The 22,575-nt window shown below is 33.3% G+C and overlaps 1 protein-coding gene across 3 annotated transcripts in view; it reads right to left on the bottom strand.

Annotated features, from left to right (window-relative positions):
- Suco (SUN domain containing ossification factor) overlaps nucleotides 1-22,575 on the bottom strand; it is a 58,933-nt gene that overhangs the window by 9,616 nt on the left and 26,742 nt on the right. For 2 of the 3 annotated variants that reach the window (XR_009383310.1, XM_059281006.1), the window contains exons 10-22: nucleotides 21,303-21,410; nucleotides 19,848-19,953; nucleotides 17,763-17,783; nucleotides 17,504-17,559; nucleotides 16,948-17,039; nucleotides 16,170-16,235; nucleotides 10,828-10,896; nucleotides 9,759-9,849; nucleotides 6,025-7,182; nucleotides 4,557-4,644; nucleotides 1,916-2,020; nucleotides 764-918; nucleotides 255-346 (exon numbers count right to left, since the gene is read on the bottom strand). Coding sequence is in view for 2 of the 3 variants with exons in the window: in XM_059281006.1 (XP_059136989.1) it covers nucleotides 255-346; nucleotides 764-918; nucleotides 1,916-2,020; nucleotides 4,557-4,644; nucleotides 6,025-7,182; nucleotides 9,759-9,849; nucleotides 10,828-10,896; nucleotides 16,170-16,235; nucleotides 16,948-17,039; nucleotides 17,504-17,559; nucleotides 17,763-17,783; nucleotides 19,848-19,953; nucleotides 21,303-21,410 (2,207 nt within the window). In the remaining variant the exon portion in view is untranslated. The remainder of the gene's footprint in view (nucleotides 1-254; nucleotides 347-763; nucleotides 919-1,915; nucleotides 2,021-4,556; nucleotides 4,645-6,024; nucleotides 7,183-9,758; nucleotides 9,850-10,827; nucleotides 10,897-16,169; nucleotides 16,236-16,947; nucleotides 17,040-17,503; nucleotides 17,560-17,762; nucleotides 17,784-19,847; nucleotides 19,954-21,302; nucleotides 21,411-22,575) is intronic. The other variant, XM_059281007.1, reaches the window with a different exon arrangement.

The following is a 22,575-nucleotide window of genomic DNA, read 5'->3' as shown; positions in this document are numbered from 1 at the left end:
GTGCAAACAAAACTACTCATTGCTAATTAAAACTAAGTCCCCCTCCCCACCCTTTGGGCTTTCAAAGGAACAAAGAGGTTTAAAGTACGAAAATGATAAAGTGGCTTTGACTAGCACAAACACAAAGATAACTTTCATTTTTTTGGTTGCAGATGGTCACAAACACAGCATGTACATTATACTTATGCCAGAAGCCAGTTTCATATTAAATATACATACATTCATACACACATATCATATTCACAGAAATCTACCTTCTTTGCCAGTAAACTGCAGAGATTTGGATCTGATGAGGGGGAATGATGTTCTTCTTTTCAAATTCATGTCATCATAGGAAGAGAAACACCTAGTACATTAAGAAAATGACATAGCATACAATGAGTGTATGGCATCTAACTTACTATATAGCCCATTTAAATGGAGGATATTGAGAACTGCATAACAAATGGAACAAGCCTAAATTAACACGCCACACACTGCTAATGTGAGTAAAAGGAATCTGAAATGGTCATATCTTACAATGTGGGTTCTCTTTCATCTTTGAAGACCACATCTGAATACCTTTCTCAACCAAAATAATTCAAAGGTTTGATGCATTTATTATTGGTTCCTCTCAATTATTCAATATAGCAATCTCCATGTATAGTGACCACTGGTTTCAAGAGGGAATTACTTCATGTCCTTTTATCTGCTCAGCATTTCTTTGAGGGAAAAAAAGTGGTGAAAGAAAGAAGAAAATTGTGAAATATGATGTTAACCTTACCTTTTAGGGCTTGGATACTGATTACTTTTAGGAAGTTTTGAAATGTAATCTCCATCAAATTGAGAAGTGTTTCGACAACGTTGCATACAGAGCATCAGTCCCAAGACAACACATAAAATCAAAGACATAACAAGGTAACTCTGTCGATCTGAAACCTGAAAAGATAAACAATAATAATTATAATAAACTTCTTTAAAGAATATACAGTGGACCCTAAAATTCAGAGAACAAATAATTTTAAATAGTCAATGTGCTCCAAAACCATAATACAGAGCATGCTGCTTGAAAACAAACTATCAGACAATTGTTCTTGTTCTATTTTCTTCCTATCTGATTCTTCCTTGGAAAAATTTTCAACCTATGAAAGAGATGCAGCAGTACAGTAAGCACATTTTATTTATGCCTTAGACCTATGCTCACAACATTTTGTTAACATTTAATTAGTCCTCCCTTCCGCACTCTCTTCCTCAGGGATAAGCATGCTAACACATAGCCTTTCCCATTATATACAACTGAACCATTTCTCAGTTATCAATCCCCTCAGATTCAACCTCAATTCCTTAACTTTGTATACTCAGTACTTCATTAAGGCTCATATTTTAAATATATACTTTTAAATTTATACTTAATTCGACTAACCTCTTATAATTTTCTACTTCTAAAATCCTAGTCCAAGTTAACTTCACCCACGTTACTGCAATTGCCTCCTAACAACTTCCTTTCCTGTTTCTGTTCTTGTTCTTAACAGCCAGTTTTCAACAGGGCAGCAAATGAGGAATTCCTCAACATGTTAAGCATTACTGAGAAGATGTAGATAATGTCTTTACTTAATAATTTCTAATCATTTGCAATGCTCAGAATAAAAATCAAACTAAATTGCTTTTTCCAAAAGACCTGACAAAATTAACATACCTGCCTTATAGGTAAGACTAAATCATGAAAGCCATGTTTTATAAAAGACTATCAAAATGTAGTTCCCAAACAATAAAATAATGCATTTTGGTGTTTTGAAAAAGTTCTATATAAAAGGTTCTATGTAAGTGACAGTTATGTTTGGTTCAAGCTTTGAACTATCATTTTCACAAGCTTGCCCTTCTGATAACCTCCCTAGGGCACCGCCGTGTCTTACAACAGAGGCAGCTGCACAATTACCTCTCGTTTTAATTCTGCTACAGTTGCCGACAAATTTGAAATAAGCTGTGTCATGTTGGTCAGTTGTGCCTGTAGCAAGTGGATCGCTTCAGTTTGCCGCTGATCCTATAACAAAAGATTATCATTTTTTTAATATTTCATCTTGTACATTAACTACATTATAAATTTAAGTAAAATATATAATTTGGAAAAACCACTAAGTTCTTTCAAAATGTATTTTTACAAAGATCTTAATAAATAAATACAAACTTTGATGAAAAGTTTAAAAAAATATAAAACACTTAAGAATCTGGGATTATGTTCAATCCTCTCTTCAAAAAAAGAATTATTTCATCACTCACTGCCAGGATGTAGAATACCGTATAACAGAAGCTAATGCACTTTCCAAATTAATACTGTTTCCATAGGTAAGAACTGTGGATCACCAGTCTCATACCTGCTACCCTCACCAAGTGTTTTTAAAAGCAAAGTAGCCAGTAAAAAGACACGCTGAAACTTCTTTGAAGTAAGTTTCTGGATACAGAGTATTTTAATGTAAAATTAAAAAAAAAAATTTTTCCTTTCACATCAAAATACAATGAATGAACTCAGGATATCACACCTACAAGTTGTTATCTAATAGATGCTATACTCCTACCAATGAAAAGAAGATCATCAAAGTCACCTCTCTGCATTTATTTCAGAAACTTTTATAATCAACATGTCTTTATTTAAATTATCATTCTCAGGCATACTGTATACTAGACAAATGGTACTAAAAATTTATCATTTTCATGCATACTGTATACTACACGAATGGTACTAAAAATTTAACCCTGGCCACACTTTTAATCCCAACACTTGGAAGGCAGAGCCAGGTGGATCTCTGTGAATTCGAGGCCAGCCTGGTCTACACAGCAAGATCCAGGACAGGCACCAAAACTACACAGAGAAACCCTGTCTCGAAAAACAAAAAACAAACAAACAAAAAATTACACCTATTAATGAATCAAAGAAAGGAAGGTAGGTAGGAAGGAAGGAAAGAAGGAAGGAAAGAAGGGAGGGAGGGAGGGAGGAAGGAAGGAAGGAAGGAAGGAAGGAAGGAAGATGTCCAGGAAATTGAAAACTCTAACTTAAGACCTCACAGAAACTACATAAGCAATTATTATTCTAGATCTATGATTTTCAATTTCAGATTCAAAAAGGTTTTAAGTCTCAACTGTGTGTAAGGGAAGAGGGGTGTATAAAACTAACAAAAGGGTTCATTAATGCAAACCTTTAATCTTTTCTAGTATAGTTTACCTTCTTAAAATACTAAGTTAGTGATTTATTATATCACTTCTTTTGAAACTCAACTCACATACACCACTGATTAGCCTGAGATAGTTACAAACACCTAAAGACAAGTCTAAACTGGTTAACACTTCTAATCAACACATTTGAAGATTGTAATATAAGATTACAAGTACTTAAACAGGTCTTTGAGACATAAAATATAGATACTTTATATAAAGAGAGAGAAAATAGAGGTGTTATCAGATTAAAACTCTGATATATAATATTTGTTGGTTGTGGTAGCACACACATCATACTTAAAAGTGTAATACTGAAATTTTTTTTTGAAGACAGAGGAGTGAACTTATTACCAGTCATACTATTATCATTATCTACATCTGGCCAAGGGATAAATAAAAAAGAAGGATCAAAAAGAAATAAAGCTGTTATTTTCTGTAATCAACAAGAGTATTACAGAGAAAAACCACAAAACATTTTGCAATTTTAGAAAGTTGCAAAATTATACACAAAATGTAATATTCAATGTTTAAAAAATATTTTTCTGGATGAGATAATGACACCAATAGCAAGATACCTTCCCAAACATGATATTGTATCCAGCTATCAGAAGAAAACGTGAGTAAGAATTACTTTTTGATACTTACATCCTACCAAAATCAATGGATATTTACATCAAGGGTAACATGTAAATCAGAAGAACCACTATGGAGAATAGCATGAAATTAATCAAAACGTTTTAACAGACTTTCCATATCATCTAGCAATTCACTGCTGGGTATGTAGCCAAAGGAGATAAAAAAATTTCCAGCATTTATAGCAGAATTATTAATAACAGATAAAATATGTGATTAACTCAAGTTGACTTTCAGTGGAACAGACAAAAAAACAAAAAACACTGGTATATTTACATAATGGGATACTATTCAGTCATAAAAAAGAATGAAGTATCATTGTTTATAGCAATGTGGATCAATATGGAGGTTATTACTTCAAGTGAAATAAATCATATAGACAGACATGTGCCAGATATTCTCACTCATTTGTGCAAACTATTAAGTCAACCTACATAGGACAGAAGGTGAAAAAATGAAAAGAAGTTCAATCAAGGGCACAATAGAGTGGGAGAATTTTTTCCATTTCTTCTCTAGCACAGTGGAAAAGTACTGGTTAAAATAATTTGATATATTTGAAACTAGAGAGTACTGACACTGGTTGAAGTGACTTATTACCCTGATTATCCATTACACATTGTACATGAACAGTAATTACAAAACACTCCATAAAGATGTATGCATATCACATTATACTCTAAAAACTATATATATGATAAAATATATATAAAATATATGATAAAGAAGAAACCAACCTGTTCTTCTGCTATTCTTGAAGTATTCTGAAGCTTTACTATTGTTTTATTGAAAGCCTTTTGCATTTCTTCCATTTGTTTTCGGTACCTACAGAGTAAAGAACTGCTTTAAATTCACTTTCTCATTCATTAAGTACTGGAAAAATACTTCTGATTTTGAGATTGGACAACCCACTTTTCTTAAAATGACCTATTGAGGACTGTACAATACAGTAATACATATAAAAAGTATTAACCAATAGATCCTGAACATCAAGTCTATTCTTCTAATTGTTATAAAAAAAATGTAATGTGATTCCTTCAGGATGGAGTACAGTGGGGAAAAGCCAGAAACAAATTCCCCTTTCCGTACCTTACTGACATCTCATTAGCAGCATTTCAACTTAAGAGGGTTAAGAAAAAGTGGTATGTCAAGAACTCTAGGCATCTGGTGCCCAAGTAATGGCAAATGTAGGAGAAAGAAACTCTAGGATAGATATTGGACATTTATAGAATAATGAAACAGAATACAGGCATAAAAAGAAGAAGACTGTGCCTACAGTCTTAATCACTGCCTGAGTGTACTGACACTAAGGAATAAAGAATATAAATTAGGACAAAAGAACTATGATTCTGTGATCTGTATAAAAGTGTGTTGATTATAAATGCTACATATTTTGTCTGATTTTCTCTCATCTTTACATATCTAAACTTTTAAATATCTGGTACAGATGCACTACAAGCCTTAAGGTACTTTTCCCATGTTCTCTCTGGGAATCAGTAAAAACTGCTGAAGTCAAGCAACATACATCTACAGTCCCAGTTAATCAAGAGGTTTGTAAGATCACATAAGCCCTTCAAAAGCTCAAGACTAATCTCAGCAACATAGTAATAACACAAAAATTATAAAGGAGTGAATGAGATACAGAAAATGTATTAGCCTAATAATAATGGCATGTCACTAACTACTTATAAAAAACAAAACAGCTAACAATTCTGGAAAGCTTTGAACACCAAGGGGCTTGCCCTCTTTTTTTTTTTTTTTTTTTTTTTGGTTTTTCAAGACAGGGTTTCTCTGTGTAGCTTTGCACCTTTCCTGGAACTCGCTTTGGAGACCAGGCTGGCCTCAAACTCACAGAGATCCGCCTGCCTCTGCCTCCTGCGTGCTGGGATTAAAGGCATGTGCCACCACTGCCGGGCTAAATAGGAGACTGGACTTTTTTTTTTTTTAAGATTTATTTCTTTATTAGGTACACAGTGTTCTGCCTGCACACCAGAAGAGGGCACCAGATCTCATTACAGACGGTTGTGAGCCACCATATGGTTGCTGGGAATTGAACTCAGGACCTCTGGAAGAGTAACCAGGGCTCTTAACCTCTGAGCCATCTCTCCAGCCCTGCTTGCCCTCTTTTTTCCAGTTAAAATCATGCTTATGACATTACCACACTGTCTTTGTAGATCTTATCAGCTAATGTATATGAAAGCTTACCTTTGACTAAGTTCCTCCAGATAACGGCCACTGAGAGACATGTTAACTTCTAAGGCTTTAATACGATTATTAAGTCTCATAAATACTGACTCCTTTTGATTTGATCCATGTACAAGATTCCCATTACCATATCCCAGATCTGTAGAATTTTGTAATTCAGCATAGAAATCTGTAGCTGTCCTCTGTAACCCTCTTAAAAGGGCATCTTCTGGAGACTGTTCGTCCTCTTTTACTTCAGGCAGTGAAGGATCTATAACCGGAGTCACTATTTGCTTTGGTATATCAGCTATACTCACTCTGGTTTCTCCATCTTCACTATCTGGTACAGTGGCTGTGTTTATAGGTGGTGGTACTGTTTCAGATAGCTTGATGTTGACTTCTGTGGAGGACATGTCTTCTTTCACAGTATTGTCCACTACCTCATTAACTTTACTTGTTTCATAAATAACAGAGGGCTTCTCTATAGAACTAAAGCTCTCAGGCTTTTTTTCCATTTCATCATCAGACTCAACAGAACTCTCTTGGGGCATTACTTGTGATGGTGTAAGTCCTCCCTCATATTTAACAGACTCAGATCCTTCTACTTTAGTCAGTGAATTGATTTCTGGAGTAATTTCGAAGAGAAGAGACTGAGAAAGAGTTTGAGGATGGCTTGGTTCAATTTCAATTGCATCCACTGTGTGATTCATCAAATCACCCTGGTGCACACTACTTAAGTCATCAAGAACAACAGTTTCAGCTTCTCTTTCCATGTTCTCATTGTCCACATCTCCACTGGGAGGCTCCACTACTGAAACCTCTACTGATTCTACAGGAAGTAGTAACGACGGCTGAACTGGCACAAAATCTTTTCCTTTACTCAAAGCAGTTCTGCTGCGTTGTCGATAAAGAGCGATTCTAACTGAGCACCATTTATATATGTACTCCGAGAAACTAGAAATACAACAAACTGAGGTCAGTTCACTACAAAGTATTTGTGTCTCAGACTCAAACCAGGATGACGACTCATCCTCCTGTTCCCCGCTGCCCAAAAGGGTCACTGTGGATGGACTTGCTTCCTCTTCTTCCTCTTGAACCAGTTGTACAATAGGACTCTCTTTTGGAGTATCAGAGGTTGATGGTTCTGTATCATGTGTACCAACTTCATTGATTACATATCTAGAAACACATATACATAATTAGATATCACTTAGTTAGAAATCTAATGTTAAAATAAGCTTAAGGAAAATGTCTTTGCACAACATAAAGGAAGACCAGGATTTCAAAAGTAATGGTGTGTACAAAGCTGTACTCAATTTTCCCCATTTTATATCTTCCCATTTTATTTTTTAAAAATGTATTTAAGTCAGAAATGGCAACACAAAATCCCCTTACCAAGTCAGAAATGGCAACACAAAATCCACTTACCAGATAATCAGATAGATCAAGCCACTGTATTTTACCACATCAAATTAGCTTCCTTTTAATGTTTGACTCTAAAGTGAATACTTCTCTTCCTTGCATGTACAGTGTACCTTTCTTTCTGTAACATTTACTAACTTTTTACAAGGCTTATCACCACTCTTTACAGATTAGAAATTCAGATACCCAAGAGCTAGAACTAGAATCCAGGATTTTAATATCATCTGCAGAAGGCAACTCAAGTTCTCAATGATGTTTCTGTAGATGCTGTGAGGAATTCCCACACAGAAGACTCTCTGCTTTTAAGGAGATACAATCTTAACATCACCAGACAAATACCTGACTACTTTAATAAAAAGTCCTGGCTCATCATAAGCCAACAATGTCATTAAGCCTGTCTCACCATTGGCTCTAGAGTACCAGGTCTGTATGGTTGGGCCTAACTAGGGGGGGAGTAATAGTAGAAAATTACAACGCCCATGGTTCTGTCTGAGATGGACAATTTCTGAGTACAATCTTAAAGAACAAATAAAAAACCTGAAAAACTCAGGAAATATGAATATCAAAATTGAATTATTTTTATATGCAAAATCTACTTAAAAAATTCCTACCAGGAAGTGTTTCTAAGTACAGACTACTGTCACAATGACAAAAGCAAAGACAAAGAGCATTTAAGAAGCAGACTTTCATTTTTGCTGAGAGCAAAATACTAACCAATTAAGATAAAACAATTAAATTACGCTTCTCTAACCAGAAAGAGCTATCTATAGCCATATAGATTCATTTAGTACCTAATTATGTTTTTCACATAGTCAAGGGCACATCACCTACTAGTTACAGAACAAACCATGACAGTAGAAAGGAGCAATGTCTGAAGGAAGGAAGAAGAAAATCAAGCAATCTGGCAAACGGTAAGTTACATACTGTTGTACATACTCTAGTTTGTTACAGCTAAAACACTTAAGCATAGGAAAAGAAAGTAATAGCTTTCCATAACTTCTACTAAGATTGCACACGGAGTCCTGCATTTTTTGTTATCTCACCAAGTGATTGCTCTATAATTATTTAAAAAAATCAAGAGCAAACAAATGAAGAAACCTTAAGTAAAAACTTTGCAATAATATATAATAAAAGTCAATGTGGGAGCTTGTGCTTGTAAGTCCAGTACTTGGGAAAAAGAAACAGGAAGATCTCAAGTTTGGGACCAGGCTGAACTGCATAGGGAGATCATGTCTCAACAACATTCCTTTTCAAATATTCATGTTTGCATGTGTGCACATATAAGTATGTATAAATAAAATTAGCTTGCTTAGTTTGTTTAAAAAAAATGTTAACCAAAGAAGCCTAGTTATAAAATCAAGAGTAGCAATTATACCCCTAGATAATTAGAAATACAAGAATGTCTCTATCATTAATATATATTTTTAGGTACTTTTACAAATCAGTAACATATATGCTATATTTTTCACTCCAATCACCTAATAAATATCTTCAGTCACTTTCAGAATATAAATATCTTAACTCTGCTCTTCAAAGCCAAAAAAATCATTTTTTAATTAGTATGCTGTTTGGGAATTACAGTTCAAAGCATACTCACTGCAATTCTGATTTTCTACTATTGTGAAATAGTTCAAATTCAAATACCCCCTCTACTAGAGTTCCTGGGGGGAAAAAAAGATTTTCAGATTTTACACAATAACCATAACCCATTAGCCAAATTACTGAATTTATTGTCTACTATAGATAGCATATACCTACAAATAATATGTACCTATAATGTAAATGTCTTTGATAAGACCCCCCCCCCAAATTAAGGTATTTTATGTTATGTTATCTATATACATAGCACTGCCCCAAGTGTGCCACTGCAAAAAAATTCAACAAATCAGATTAAGAATGGAAACAACTTAGTTTGCTGGGTGACAAACACAAGTCAAGAACCACCGCTCTAGGCAGTTTGGGTACCTTTTGTGGTTTTCTAGGGACATCATATATACATATACAATGCTTTAACACTTAATAAAAAACAAGCTTTTGAAATCTGTCCTCAAGCCTAGAGTAATCACCTTCAGTGAGGAAATGTTTTTCTTAAGATCCAATGTGTAAAAACAAAGCATAATACCAAAACAACAAATGTGTGGAATGCAGTGTATTTTTAATATACATACACACAAATGAAAAGAAGCAACTGAAGTGTTCTAAGTAGCTGTAGGAATGTCTGCCCTATGATCAGGCTCTCATAAATTACTAAATATATATAATATATATATATATATTACAAGCTCTTTTTTTGTATTCATAAACTCAGCTCTGTTTGTCGCAGTATAACTTACTCAGGTGATGGAACAGGAGTGGAAACACGACTTGATTCAGGCATTTTAGGTGCAGTTGTGGCAGTGGCATTCTCAGATATACTTTTATTTCCTATTTTAAGAAAGATGCCCACATTGAGTTTAATGTTTAAAAGCTGTACCATAAAATATTTTACTGTAACAAATTAAAAAGAGCTTTAGCCTTGTGGGGGGAAAAGACGGACAAATACATTTGCTACTGAGGAGATTTTGCTCTTTTAAATCTAAATTCTCTTAGAAAGACATGACTGCACACGATCACAACTATAAAGAATGAACGTTATTCCTCAACTTATTTGATATTATAAATTTTGCATAATCTTACATAATTAATATGCTTCTAGAACAGAAAGCTATTGGAAAATGAGGAAATAAAATGGGTAATTTTGAAGCTTACCCTTGGAGTAGTGGTTTTTAAAAAAATAAAAGGCACCATTTGTTACTCTTTGCTAATGATATTATTTGTAATTCTCTAAAGAAAAAGCCGACTTACTACATTAGTATTTTTGCTGCACAAAAGGAAAGCTAATATAAAGTACCACTAGGACTTCAAATACTCAGTAGAGATGAGGGCATAGAATTACTACTGTCATAGCAGGAAGGATCAAGTATCAATTCAGTTGGGCAGCACCTGTCATCACCCAGACACTAGTGAGACTGAGATAGGAAGATTGTTAAGTTCAAGGCCAGCCTGGCAACTTTAGACCTAACTCAAAATTTAAAAAAATTTAAAGGCTAGGTATAATGCTCAGTCAAAGATTACTTGTATAACAGATGTGATGTCTTGGGTTGAATGAATTCTACCAGGGCGGCAAGGAGGTGTGTAGAGGGACAGAGATCAATTCATGAACTTTATGCAGATGAAGTTCATTCATTAAAAAAAGAACTTGTGAAGTTCAATTAGCAATGGTTAATGTGGAACTGCTTAGTTCTTTTCAACGGTCTCTCCATTTCTAAATGAAAATTCTATTTTATTGGTTTATTACTTCCTTTTTCTAACTTAAAGGATCCATGAAGTACTATTTTAAAGACCCATAAAATGATTAGGTACCTTCTGTCAAGTCTTCAGTTTTTGCTCCCAGAATATTAGCAGCAATATTCACCATATTTAGAATGGCATCTAAAACAAAATTCAATCAGAAAACAATACCAATATACCTAAACAGTCTTATTAAAATCTTAATATAGTTTTTAAAAAGTCCATAAAGGTCTTTAAGCCTTTTTCTTTTGACTAGTTATCGTTGTATTTCCTATCAAAGTCCAATATAGGACACAGATTTTAGCCAGAGTAAATTGAAATTTTAATGTTCAGAAGGAATTTTAAATGCAATTTTTTAAAAATAAAACTTCCTCCTATCTTTTACTAAATACTGTCTTTAACACATTACAAAATTCAATTATAATTCAACATACAGCCTGGACTGGGACATAGAGGAAATGAGATGATCAAAATTCATATTTCAATTTTTTTAAGGTTCTACAGTTTTTTTAAAAAATCAACTTATATAAACAAAGCAATTTTCTAAATGAGTAAAAATAAAATGGGAAGATTATCCAAAGAAAAGCAGAAATTTCTATTATTAATTTTATACTATCATATTATCATGTATCTATCAGTCACATAAATTTGTAATACACATAATTAAATTTCTTTGATGACTTTTAAAACTAATTAGGCAAAACAATGTTTTGTGGGTTGTATACAGCACCCAATATCTTTGATTGTGTGGATAAGGCAATTTTTTTTAAAAGTTAAAGTCAAAACTAAAGTTAACAGGTAGAACAATTTGCAAAGTTGGTTGTTCTGATTTTTTTTTCCCCCTCAGTGGGGATATTTAGCTAAGAAATAAAGGTGGTACAAACCTCCATTGCTACATAAAGACATCTATGAATACATGAGAAGCACAAAAGAGCAGAATTCCACAAGAATCTGGTGATCAGAGTGGGGAGTCTTCTAATAATGTAACATAACTTCAGAGGAATTTCCCCAGTCTACCTTCAACTATCATTTGAAGTCAATTCTTCACTATCGTGCACTTCTATTAAAGCATTGAGTGGGAGAGGCTATACTGTAAGCCTCCCAAGTTATTTCCATCTTAGACCCCTCATAAAAATCATTCAGAGAGTTTGTATTACACTTTCAGTGAAAACCAAAGATGTGAAAAGAAAAGATCTAAGGGAAGGCACATCAAGAAGGCTGAAAGCCAGCTCAGCACGGTGACACAGACCCATATATGTGTGTAGGGTGGGAAAAAGACTTCTGACTGTTTAGAGAGGACTCCAAGTAGAGTAATTTTAATATGCACATAAGTGTGATTTATCTGAATATGAAACAAAAAACGGACTTTATTTATAATTGTCAGAATAACAAAAGCTGCCACTTTTAAATGTCTTGCCCTTAGATGCGACAAGCTGGTGAACAGAGAAGTACAGCCCTAGTCTTTTACTCAGGCTAAGATGATGCTTCAGTTGAGGTATGACAGGAACAATAACCACCATCGCCTCACAATCCTCCACATCAGGAATGGAAACTCCTGCTTTGAATAAACCTACTTTGAATGCCAATAATACCACACTATTGGACATGATCTTCTACTTACACTGCCACCCAAAGTTCAGTCACAGCTGCCTGATTTACAAAAATCAAATTTTTTAATCTATAGTTTATATTCTCTTGTATTCAAAATAAACTTGTATCTCAGATTTCCAATTTAGGTCATCATTAAAGAATTCAGGGCTGGAGAGATGGCTCAAAGGTTAAGAGCACCGACTGTTCTTCCAGAGGTCCTGAGTTCAATTCCCAGCAACCACATGGTGGCTAACAACCATCTGTAATGAAATCTAGCACCCTCTTCTGTATACATAATAAATAAATAAATAAACAACAACAACAAAAAAGCTACATGAAGAAACCCTGTCTTGAAAAAAAATAAAAAATAAAACAAAACAAAACCAAAAAAAAAAAAGAATTCAATGAACAAACATCTACATTAGCCTGTATAAAGAATTTATTTTACTGTTATTTTGGACTTAATTTTACTAATAGTTTAACAATAAGAAGACACACAGTATTTTACATCTTAAAGACCTATCTGTCATCATTTTAGGGGACTGCTTGGTAACAAAAGCAAATTTTGGAAGATTTCTATTTTCTAGATCATCTAACTAAAAGAAACAATTTCCTTATGTTCAAAGAACATTACTTTTTTCTCTCTCTTTTGGTCTTTTGAGACAAAAGAACTTTGTGAACAGTCTATATTCTGAACGTTCTACACTTAGAGCCAAATGTGGGCAGCTTTAGATCTTTTTAGAAGGACTAGAGCTGTAACATCAAGCACAATCTCAGACTGTATTAATTTTCCCTCATTTCTCTGAGTTGGCAAGTTACACATCCCACATAATTCCTTTAGGAATGAAATACTTGTAGGGACCAAACACCTCTACATTATTGTTGAGTCTCCAGTACTTCAATGGCATTTTGGCTACAGAAAACTAACTCCTGTCTAAGATGCAGAGATGGGGGAGTTTTTGTCTATGCTTCAATATTCCAAGATGAACCAACCCAAACACTACCTTCTATGTGCACTCCGTTCCCTTTGGATAATCATTTCTACTTTCTAAAACGGCAATACAAAATCCACTTACCAAGTAACCTGGTAGCTCAAACCACTGTATTTTACCACATCGAATTTCAAATATATTGACTTAAAAACTGCATTTTCTCCTAAACGTGTATATGAATATATTTGGCAGATATAGAGATTTAAATAAAATGTAAAACATGTATCTAAGAGGAAAGATAAGCTAATAAGAATATCAAGGTAGAGGGCCATATAGTAAATTCACAAGACAAAGCACAAGTGAAACAGGATGCATTAGGGAGAATTCTTATTGATGTAAAGATATGTGTTTTAGTTCAAGAATGTAAGCAAGAGTCACAAGAGCTATCAGAATGGGTGTGCACACACGATGCTCTAAGACAGCCATTTCTCCCTTTTATAATAGTAAAATTGCACAGTATCAAGCATGTCTAGGTATAGACTGAGTATGTATTCTGGTGATGTATACTTCCTATGAATACTAACTATAGGCTAAGCATCCCTATCCCAAAACTGGAAGCCAAAATGCTCCAAAATACACTTTTTGAGCACTAACAATTCCTACTTCCAAAAGCAGAAAATTTAAAATACAACTTCATATGACGGATCATAGTCAAAATTCAGGCATACTACAAATACTGTATAAAATTACCTTCAAGCTATGTGCATAAACTACAAAACAAGAGAATTTCATGCTTAAACTTACATCTCAGCCTCAAGATACCTCATTATGTATATGCCAATATTTTGAAATCCAAATTTTGAAATTAAAATTACAAAATTCTGCTTTATAGACTATATACACAATTTTAAAAAGGGAAAAGTTTGTGTATGTTAGTACACATCTCTAATTTCAATACTTTGGAAGTAGAGGCAGGAGGATGACAAGTTTGAAGAAACCTGGGCTACATAGATTTTGTTTCAAAAATCTAAAGAGTGGGAAGATAACTTAGCACAGTAATAGAGTGCTGGCCTAGCATGGGCAAAGCCCTAGGTCTGCTTTCCAGTACCAAAATGCTGGGTTCCAAATAAGCCCAATTTCAAGCTCATTTAAAACTGCCAAACTTGGATATTCTATTTTTAGACATGGGTTCTTTAGACTAATTCTACACATGTATGCACTCCTTACACTATTAGTTATCCTATCTTAGAGGATGTAACTAAGTCAGGTATGTCATTTCAAAAAGCTATTTTCCATACTACAGAGCAAGTAACATCTCCCTCTCCCTATCATTTCACTATGCAAATTCTTTAAATACCCAGAACACACAAAGGTAAATGAACTGCCTTTCAAGACCGATAAAAGAAAAAAAGTAAAAGTTTTAGCAAGAATCACATTTCTCAAAGAGAAAGAAAGAAAAAGTTGAATATAAAAGTCTATATATAATTAGTTAAAATAGTATATGGTCAAAGAAAAGACTACAAGTAGGGAAATGTCCTACACTGGCATATAACTATGTTTTAATGGCATCTGTGAACTAATCCCATAGTAATAAGAAAAATAAAACCCAGAATATTAACAGGGTTTTCCCTTAGCTAAAACTATGGTAAAAAACTAATTACCTCCTTTCTGGTAACCATCAGAAGCTAAAGATCTTTTAATCTGGTTCTAACTCCATGTAAAGATCTTTTAGTCTGGTTCTAGCTCCATGTATAAAAAGAAAAGAAATAGATGCTTCCTCAGAACGAGTTCATCATTAAGAATAATGACTACTACATAAAACAAACATATACTGAAGAAAATGATACTAAAATTCAGATATATAACATACCATCTTGTTTTTCACCCCTAAAATAATGTTATATCACAGCACTATTTTTATATCAGCAATAAAATAACAATGGATTCTAAGAAAGAATAGTTGTTCAAACCTAAAAAGTCAAAAATGATCAACAGAGGCTAGGGTTTTAGCTGAGGGCTTACAGTGCTTGCCTCACATATGAAAGAAAATAAAATCAACAATTATAAATGAGGTATAATGAACTAATATGTAATGAACATTATATAAATGGGTTCTCCTCTCGCAGGTATTTTTAATATTTTTATTCTCATCCCTTAGAGACTCCTCAAATGTACAATCCTCCATGGAGAAGAGATAAAAAGAGAAAAGGGAAGGTGAAAAGAAAGAGAAGTGACTCAAATCCATATACACGACATATAAACTGTCTATCAAAGTACACATTTACTGATATGAACTCTAGTCATTCAGTTATTAATCTCTAAATATATAGAAAATGCTTAGTTAAGTTTTGTATTAACCGCAAAAATAATGTTCCAGTTGGTAGGATTTTTCTGTAAGTATCTTTAGCTAGCCTATGCCTAGGTTCACACTAGTTTGGAAGAAGAACAAACTAAACCACTAAGTAGGTATCATATTCATTTTTCAGTTGAAAACACCATATTGTATTATTACTATTATTGGCACGTATTGGAAACAGCTTTTATATTTTACAGTTGAACAGAAAACTAGGCATATGCATAGATTACCAAGTCTTCACTCACAAATAATTTACTGGTGTGCTGCTTTCTTAATAATTTTTCCCCCAAGAAATTTATAGCCCTTTCTTCACTACAAAGAGATTGATCCCCTCAAATAAGATTACATATGATGCTTACATTTTCCTCCTTTTCACCTACTATATTTCATTTCCATGAAAATTCCTTTCAAAAGCTAATGCAGGTCAAGATTGGGAGTATAAGCATCTTAAACTACACTGCAACAAATAGCCTGTCAGAAGGAGAGCAAGAGACTGAGACTTTAATAATATAAATAGGAAACCCCCAAGTACTTACTTGTAGCAGAACCAAGAAGATTTTTTGAGGATTTATCCTCCACAGTATTATAATCCAGGGGATAATCTGTTTTAAGAGAGGATAAAAATAATTTTGATGAGAGCTAGTTCTAATAACAGATTTAAAATTCCTGAACTTTGTCAGTCAACTGAAATACAAAACACCATATAGTAAGAATTAATTATAAACCTAAAGCATGTTCACATAAAGAGGTTCAGAAGAACCTTTAACAGGTGTAAATCAAGGAAAATATATGTAATGCTGACCAAAAGTATTAAACACAACGTATTTTTCCAACTTTCAGCAAATGTCTTTGTAGGAAAATGTCAAAAGAAAATCAAACAAAGTAGTCAGGGGATTAAAAACCTCTCCCCTTCTGATTCAAAAGAGCATCTAAAAAACGCAGGTCTTAATGGGATTGTTCCAAGGCTCATGGCAAAGCAAAGGAATCAATATTTACTTCTGCTGTTTTAGTATCTTATTAAGTTGAACAGATTCTTAGGCCCAAGAATTGGGATATACTCATAATTGATAGTGCTGGTGTAACAAAAGAGAGTTCCAGTTACAAAGAACTCACTGATGGGTTTGGAATGCAAGTTCCAAAGCATTCACATTAGAAGATGCATTTAAGAAAAAATTGGCTATTAGAGCTAAAAACAATGAAATAAACTAAAGTGACCACAATTGTTGATTTACATAATCCATGACTCACCCATTACTATTGGATTACCAAACAAAAAATAAAATTATTAATAGTCACCTACTTAAAATCACTTACCATAGTCCTCATCAAATAGTTCTTGACGTTCTGACTGATACTGGGAGTCAGCAATTTCCTCATATTCTTCCACCATGCTAGTACCGAAAACCCTAATAACAATTTCATTACAGGTTTTCATTAACATAGAAGTTACTAAGGCTCAGCACTACACAATACATGAGCAAAAATGTCACAAACACTAATTCTGGTAATGCTTTACAGGCATTAGCTTTTGCACATCAAAATAATGTATTTCTTATATTTATTCATTCACTACTTCATTAATATAAAACAAAGCATTTAGAAATATAATGACCAAAATTTCCTATCAATTTGTGCTTCTATGTATTATCAATACACTAAAATAGAAAGTAAACTAACAGAAATATTTAAAAATAAGGTTTATTTTTCAGACTATCTTGGCATTTTTGCAAAATACATTCAAATGGAGGCTCAATACCTTATATTTCTATAATATTAATTTCACATAAGAGAAAGTTATCTCTTTAATTTAAAATATATAAGTTTTTTTTTAATCACTTGTAAAAACAGGAAATATTTTGTTTTGTATTACCTTATTAGGCTTAAAGGACAAAAGTGCTCTGATCCAAAATGTGATACTAATTCCACCTGAAAAACAGAAGTACATGAACTTGGAAGCCAGCAGGGCATCCATTAGGTTAACAGTATACTCAGTCTTCTCATTATAGCATTTCTAAAAATAAAATCATTTCCCCCAAATCAATACTTGTAAAGCCTCGGGAATTTTTTTTTGCAACACATTAATATGCCATGCTCTGTTATTCAATATTGCAAAAGAGAAGGTTGCTAACCTTTATGTACTTGATGAACATCTGAAGCAAGAGAAAGGAAAAGAAAAAGGAATCAGTTCCAAAGTCTAGGTAACATGCCATAAGTAACTTAAGTATCTGCTCCCATATGATATGAAGTGTAGAAGGCAACCCATTGTAACAGGTAACATTGTAGTACTCCTAATTCTTTGCAGAAATAAAAGTCATAATTTCCATTTTTTTTTTTTTTTGGTTTTTCAAGACAGAGTTTCTCTGTGTAGCTTTGCGCCTTTCCTGGAACTCGCTTTGGAGACCAGGCTGGCCTTGAACTCACAGAGATCCACCTGCCTCTGCCTCCCAAGTGCTGGGATTAAAGGCGTGCGCCACCACCGCCCGGCCATAATTTCCATTTTTTACCATAAAAGCACAATTTGAATATATGTAATAAATTAGCTTTAAGCTGATACAGTGAAAAAAATCTTTAAATCCATTGTAATTGTTTTGTTAGATTAAAAAAGGATTCTAAAACCAATGGTTTCTAGAAACAATCATGTCTTAAGTTAAATATTACAGCCATGTAAAATGCATGCATCTACAGTTTAATGTATATATTAATAAACAAATTAATTATTATGAAGTGTTTCTGGTAGTTATCAAATGTGTTTCAGGGAAAGTATAAATTTTTCATACATAACTAACACAAGTGAAAGATGTTTCATTTACAAAATGCAAGTTTTATTTTTATTATTGTTATTGTTATTGTTATTTTATTTTTGGTTTTTCAAGACAGAGTTTCTCTGTATAGCTTTGTGCCTTTCCTGGATCTCGCTCTGTAGACCAGGCTGGCCTTGAACTCACAAAGATCCACCTGCCTCTGCCTCCCGAGTGCTGGAATTAAAGGTGTGCGCCACCACCACCTGGCCAAAATGCAAGTTTTAAAAAGTAATTTGTATATTTGTATTTAGTTCCTTTAGAGGAACAAAAACCCAGGTAAGAATTTGTGTGTATACATAGCATTCATCACTGTAAGAATCACAAGCAAATGGTTTTTAGACTTGTCTTTACTAAAGAGGGTTTTTCCAAAAAAAAAAAAAAAAAAAATTCATAAACCTTCTATATATATAATTTTTCTCCATAAAAGTAGGGAGTTTTACATGGCAATTTTTATACTAAAAATGCAATTTTTATACTGAAAATATCAACTGCATTTTCAATATAGAACCCAGCACTTTCATACTGAAATTAGGAATACTACAAGTTTACCCATTTGAAGAAATCAATTTAAGTCATGCTTTAAACAGAGAAAGTAAAATCCCAGAAGACAAAATCAAGTAGCTACAAGTTCTTACAATTTAAAGAAGAAAGAACAGAAATTAGAAGCTCTGCAATTCCAAAAGGCCTTATTATTAACATCATGGTACTTTAAGATGTGCCTATTACTTTCTATTAAAGAAAAAAGGGGGTGAGAAAGAGAAGCACAGAAACTTCCACATACTATTTAATTCAACTGAAGAAGAATGTCACTTGGTGAAGGAAGCAATGGGAATATTTATGTGTCCAAATTTTTATCTGAAATTGCTAAATGGGCATAGAATGTTTCACTTGAATATAAAAAGGGACATCATAAATAAATTGACATCAGAATTGAATCAATCATCTAGGAATCAGATTTTTAAAAAATTAAAAACAAATCAGACCTACTTAAAAGATTCCACTGTAGCAATGTTTTAAGTTTCAAAACAGAGTACAATACCAGGTAAATGACAATTTACAGACTCTAAGCATGCTGGGCATGGTGCTGCAAACTGCTGTACTTCAAGACACCTGGTCAGTTAGGCCAGAGTGAGCTATACATGAACTGCCTCAAAACAAAGACAAGACTCAAAAACAAAACATAATTTGGCATTTTATTACAGCCAGAAATAAATTGCTTGGTCTTGATTACCAATAATACAAAAATGCCAGAATGACAGCTGTCTCAAAAAATAATATAGCCTATTAAGAAGTATTTAATTAAATAGTATTATGCTATAAATTTCCTCTTAGTTTCTCTGATTTCTAAACAAGCAGGGTGAATAACTAGAATATTTTCATTATAGGACATAATTCTATATGCATAAAGATTACCTTCACATATTTTGCATACATCTGTTCATCCAGAGGGAAACTCTGGACATTTCGCTCATCTCTACCATGGAAAGTACCCAGCTTAATCCATTTATTCGTGGGATATCTAGAAAACATAAAAATAAATGTATCATGTAGAGTTTTTCTTCTCATGTTAAGCACACTGAATTTTAAAAAAAACAGACCCTTAAGTTACTTTTTTTAAAACTGACATGTTCCACTTCACTAGGAAGGATTATTTGAAAAACCACTTTAACAAACAGAAGACAAGTGGAGACAAAAGAAGGAGCAGAGCAAAGTAACCAAGAGAATCTCACGGAGAAAGAAGATGCCATTATACACAAGCAGTGATGGTGAATGTGATGAAGAAATGCATGAATACGGTACTAACAGAAAGTAGGCTAGAAAAGACACTATTTTACTGCATTTACAGATACCCTATACAGCTAATTCCTTTAAAAGGAAATCTACTATTCAAACTCTAAACCTGTTATTGTTTATAACATTTAAAGAGCTCAAAATACTGAGTTCTCTCTTCTCATCTTTAAAAAATATGCATACTTTAATTTTCAGAGTTAGGTATGGCCATCTAACACACACAATGTTAGGAAGCATGATCTGAAAAAAAGGTTAATATCAAAATAGTAGATGGATTCTCAAGAAATATTGAATATTGCTTTAAAAAGCTGTAAAGATACAATGATGACTTGAAGAAGAGGAAGAAAGACCACTGGAACTCTGATAATCAATGACAGCAGCATAGTGAAGTTACAGTATCCCCTAGGGCAATCACTGGCACACTAATGTACTTATGGAGCAAATAAACACCTCCACTGTCGAGAATAAAATTAAATTCTAATTAAAACTGCTATACTTAAAAAATAAAATATTCTCAGGATGTAAGAAATAAAAAGATGCATATTTTAGTGGCATAAAAATATACAGGAAAAGCTGAAAAGAATATATTACAAGCTAAGAACAATAAGTTTTGGTTACCAAGAACAGAATATAGTTCTTTTTCTAATTTCTTAGATTTTCATTTCTTCTATAATCATGCAAGCAAAAAAAATTTTTAAAACACTTCACCAAAAATAAACATTGTGATATAAATGAAGCATGCTTTTAATAAGTCTTAAAGAACTGCCTGGAAGCAATAAGCATTAATGATTAAAAGTCACATAGTTCTAGATTGGAATCTTGCTTCTCCCAAATAAACAATCATGTGACTTAAGCAAGCTAACCCCCATCTGTGTCTTCAGCTTATAAGGGAGTAACATAACACAGTTGTGTATTTCAAGAGCTAAGATGAATGATTAACAAGAGCCCACAATTAAAATATTACTACAAACTGAAAATAAAAACTAAAATGATGGAAGACAACAGACTGGCATGTGTGTTTAATTTTAATTCTGAAATTCTATCATGGACTCTATAAAAAATAGTTTAAGAATTTACCTGTCACTGATAGAAACCAGAAAGTCTTTGGGAGTAGAAGAAAATAATTCATAATTTGCAATATCAAACTGTTTCACTTGAATTGGTTCACAAAGTTCAATAACAAACCTTTCAAAAGAAAATAAGACAATTATTTACATAAACCAATAAAGCGGTCCATATTAAACATCTGTACAAACTAGACATCCACAAGTTACTACAATGTAACCAAGGAGTAGAGTTTGTAACCCAACTTTATCCATTGGTAAAAATGCCTTGATCAAGACAAGCATTATCTAGTGAGAAGAAAGGAACATTGGTATTTGTGCCTATGATATTCTTAAAATTACCTTTCTTTTAATGAAATGATTTTACTAAAAAAATCCTGTGATGTTACAAACTGGCAAGAATAATCTGATATATAGTTAGTATGAAAGCCTTTGATCCAGCAATATACTCTTAAAAATTATCTGAAGGCAACACTGCTCCAAATGTCCATGTCTGTCTTAATATTAAGCCAAAAAGATTTTAAAAATTATGGTCTTCCCAGACAATGAAGCAACTAATGTCCATTAAGATTAAATCAATGGTTCAATTCCTACCATTTAAAAGACATTTCCTGCCACCAAAAAAAAAAAAAAAAAGGGATGTGAGAGGCCTACTGAGATGATAAGATGTCACATTACAACTACTTAGAAAAAAAGGTAATAAGAGTATGTTTCCACAGACACAAAAATAGAATTGTATATAATATTTGCAGAAAAAACATTTCAAAAAAAAAAAAGACATTCATGGCTAGCATTCCAACCTGTTCTAATCAATTTTTTTCACCAAATGCAATTTCATTTTTTAATTATACTCATTCATTCATTCATTCAGTGTGCATAAGTGTTTGGGCACACCAATGCCATAGTGTATGTACGTGGCAGTTAAGAGGGCAACCTGCAGGAGGGTTAGGTGCCCCTTTCACCATGTTGGCTGTTGACTGAACTCGGGTCACCATGCTTGGCAACAAGTGCTTTATGCACTGATATTGCCAGCCCCAAATAAAATCAAAGATATTAAATTAACAGTGCTTAATCTTAGAGAAAAATAGAGCCAAAGTTCCAGGAGATGGTAAAAACCAATCAGGCTTCAGAGAGAAAGGTCACAAACTAATAGTTGCATAGCTACTAAACAGTGAAGTTAAAATCAAAATATTTATCTGGGGCTAAAGCCTGAATATTTTCTAAACTACCCTGTAAAATCCTTGAAGACTGACTATTTGTGATGAAGAAAAGAAACCCAAAACACA

This window comes from Peromyscus eremicus, chromosome 15 (assembly GCF_949786415.1).
Source record: "Peromyscus eremicus chromosome 15, PerEre_H2_v1, whole genome shotgun sequence".
Taxonomy (NCBI): domain Eukaryota; kingdom Metazoa; phylum Chordata; class Mammalia; order Rodentia; family Cricetidae; genus Peromyscus; species Peromyscus eremicus.
The sequence above is the reverse complement of the archived record's forward strand: the minus strand, read 5'-3'. Positions and strand labels throughout refer to the sequence as shown.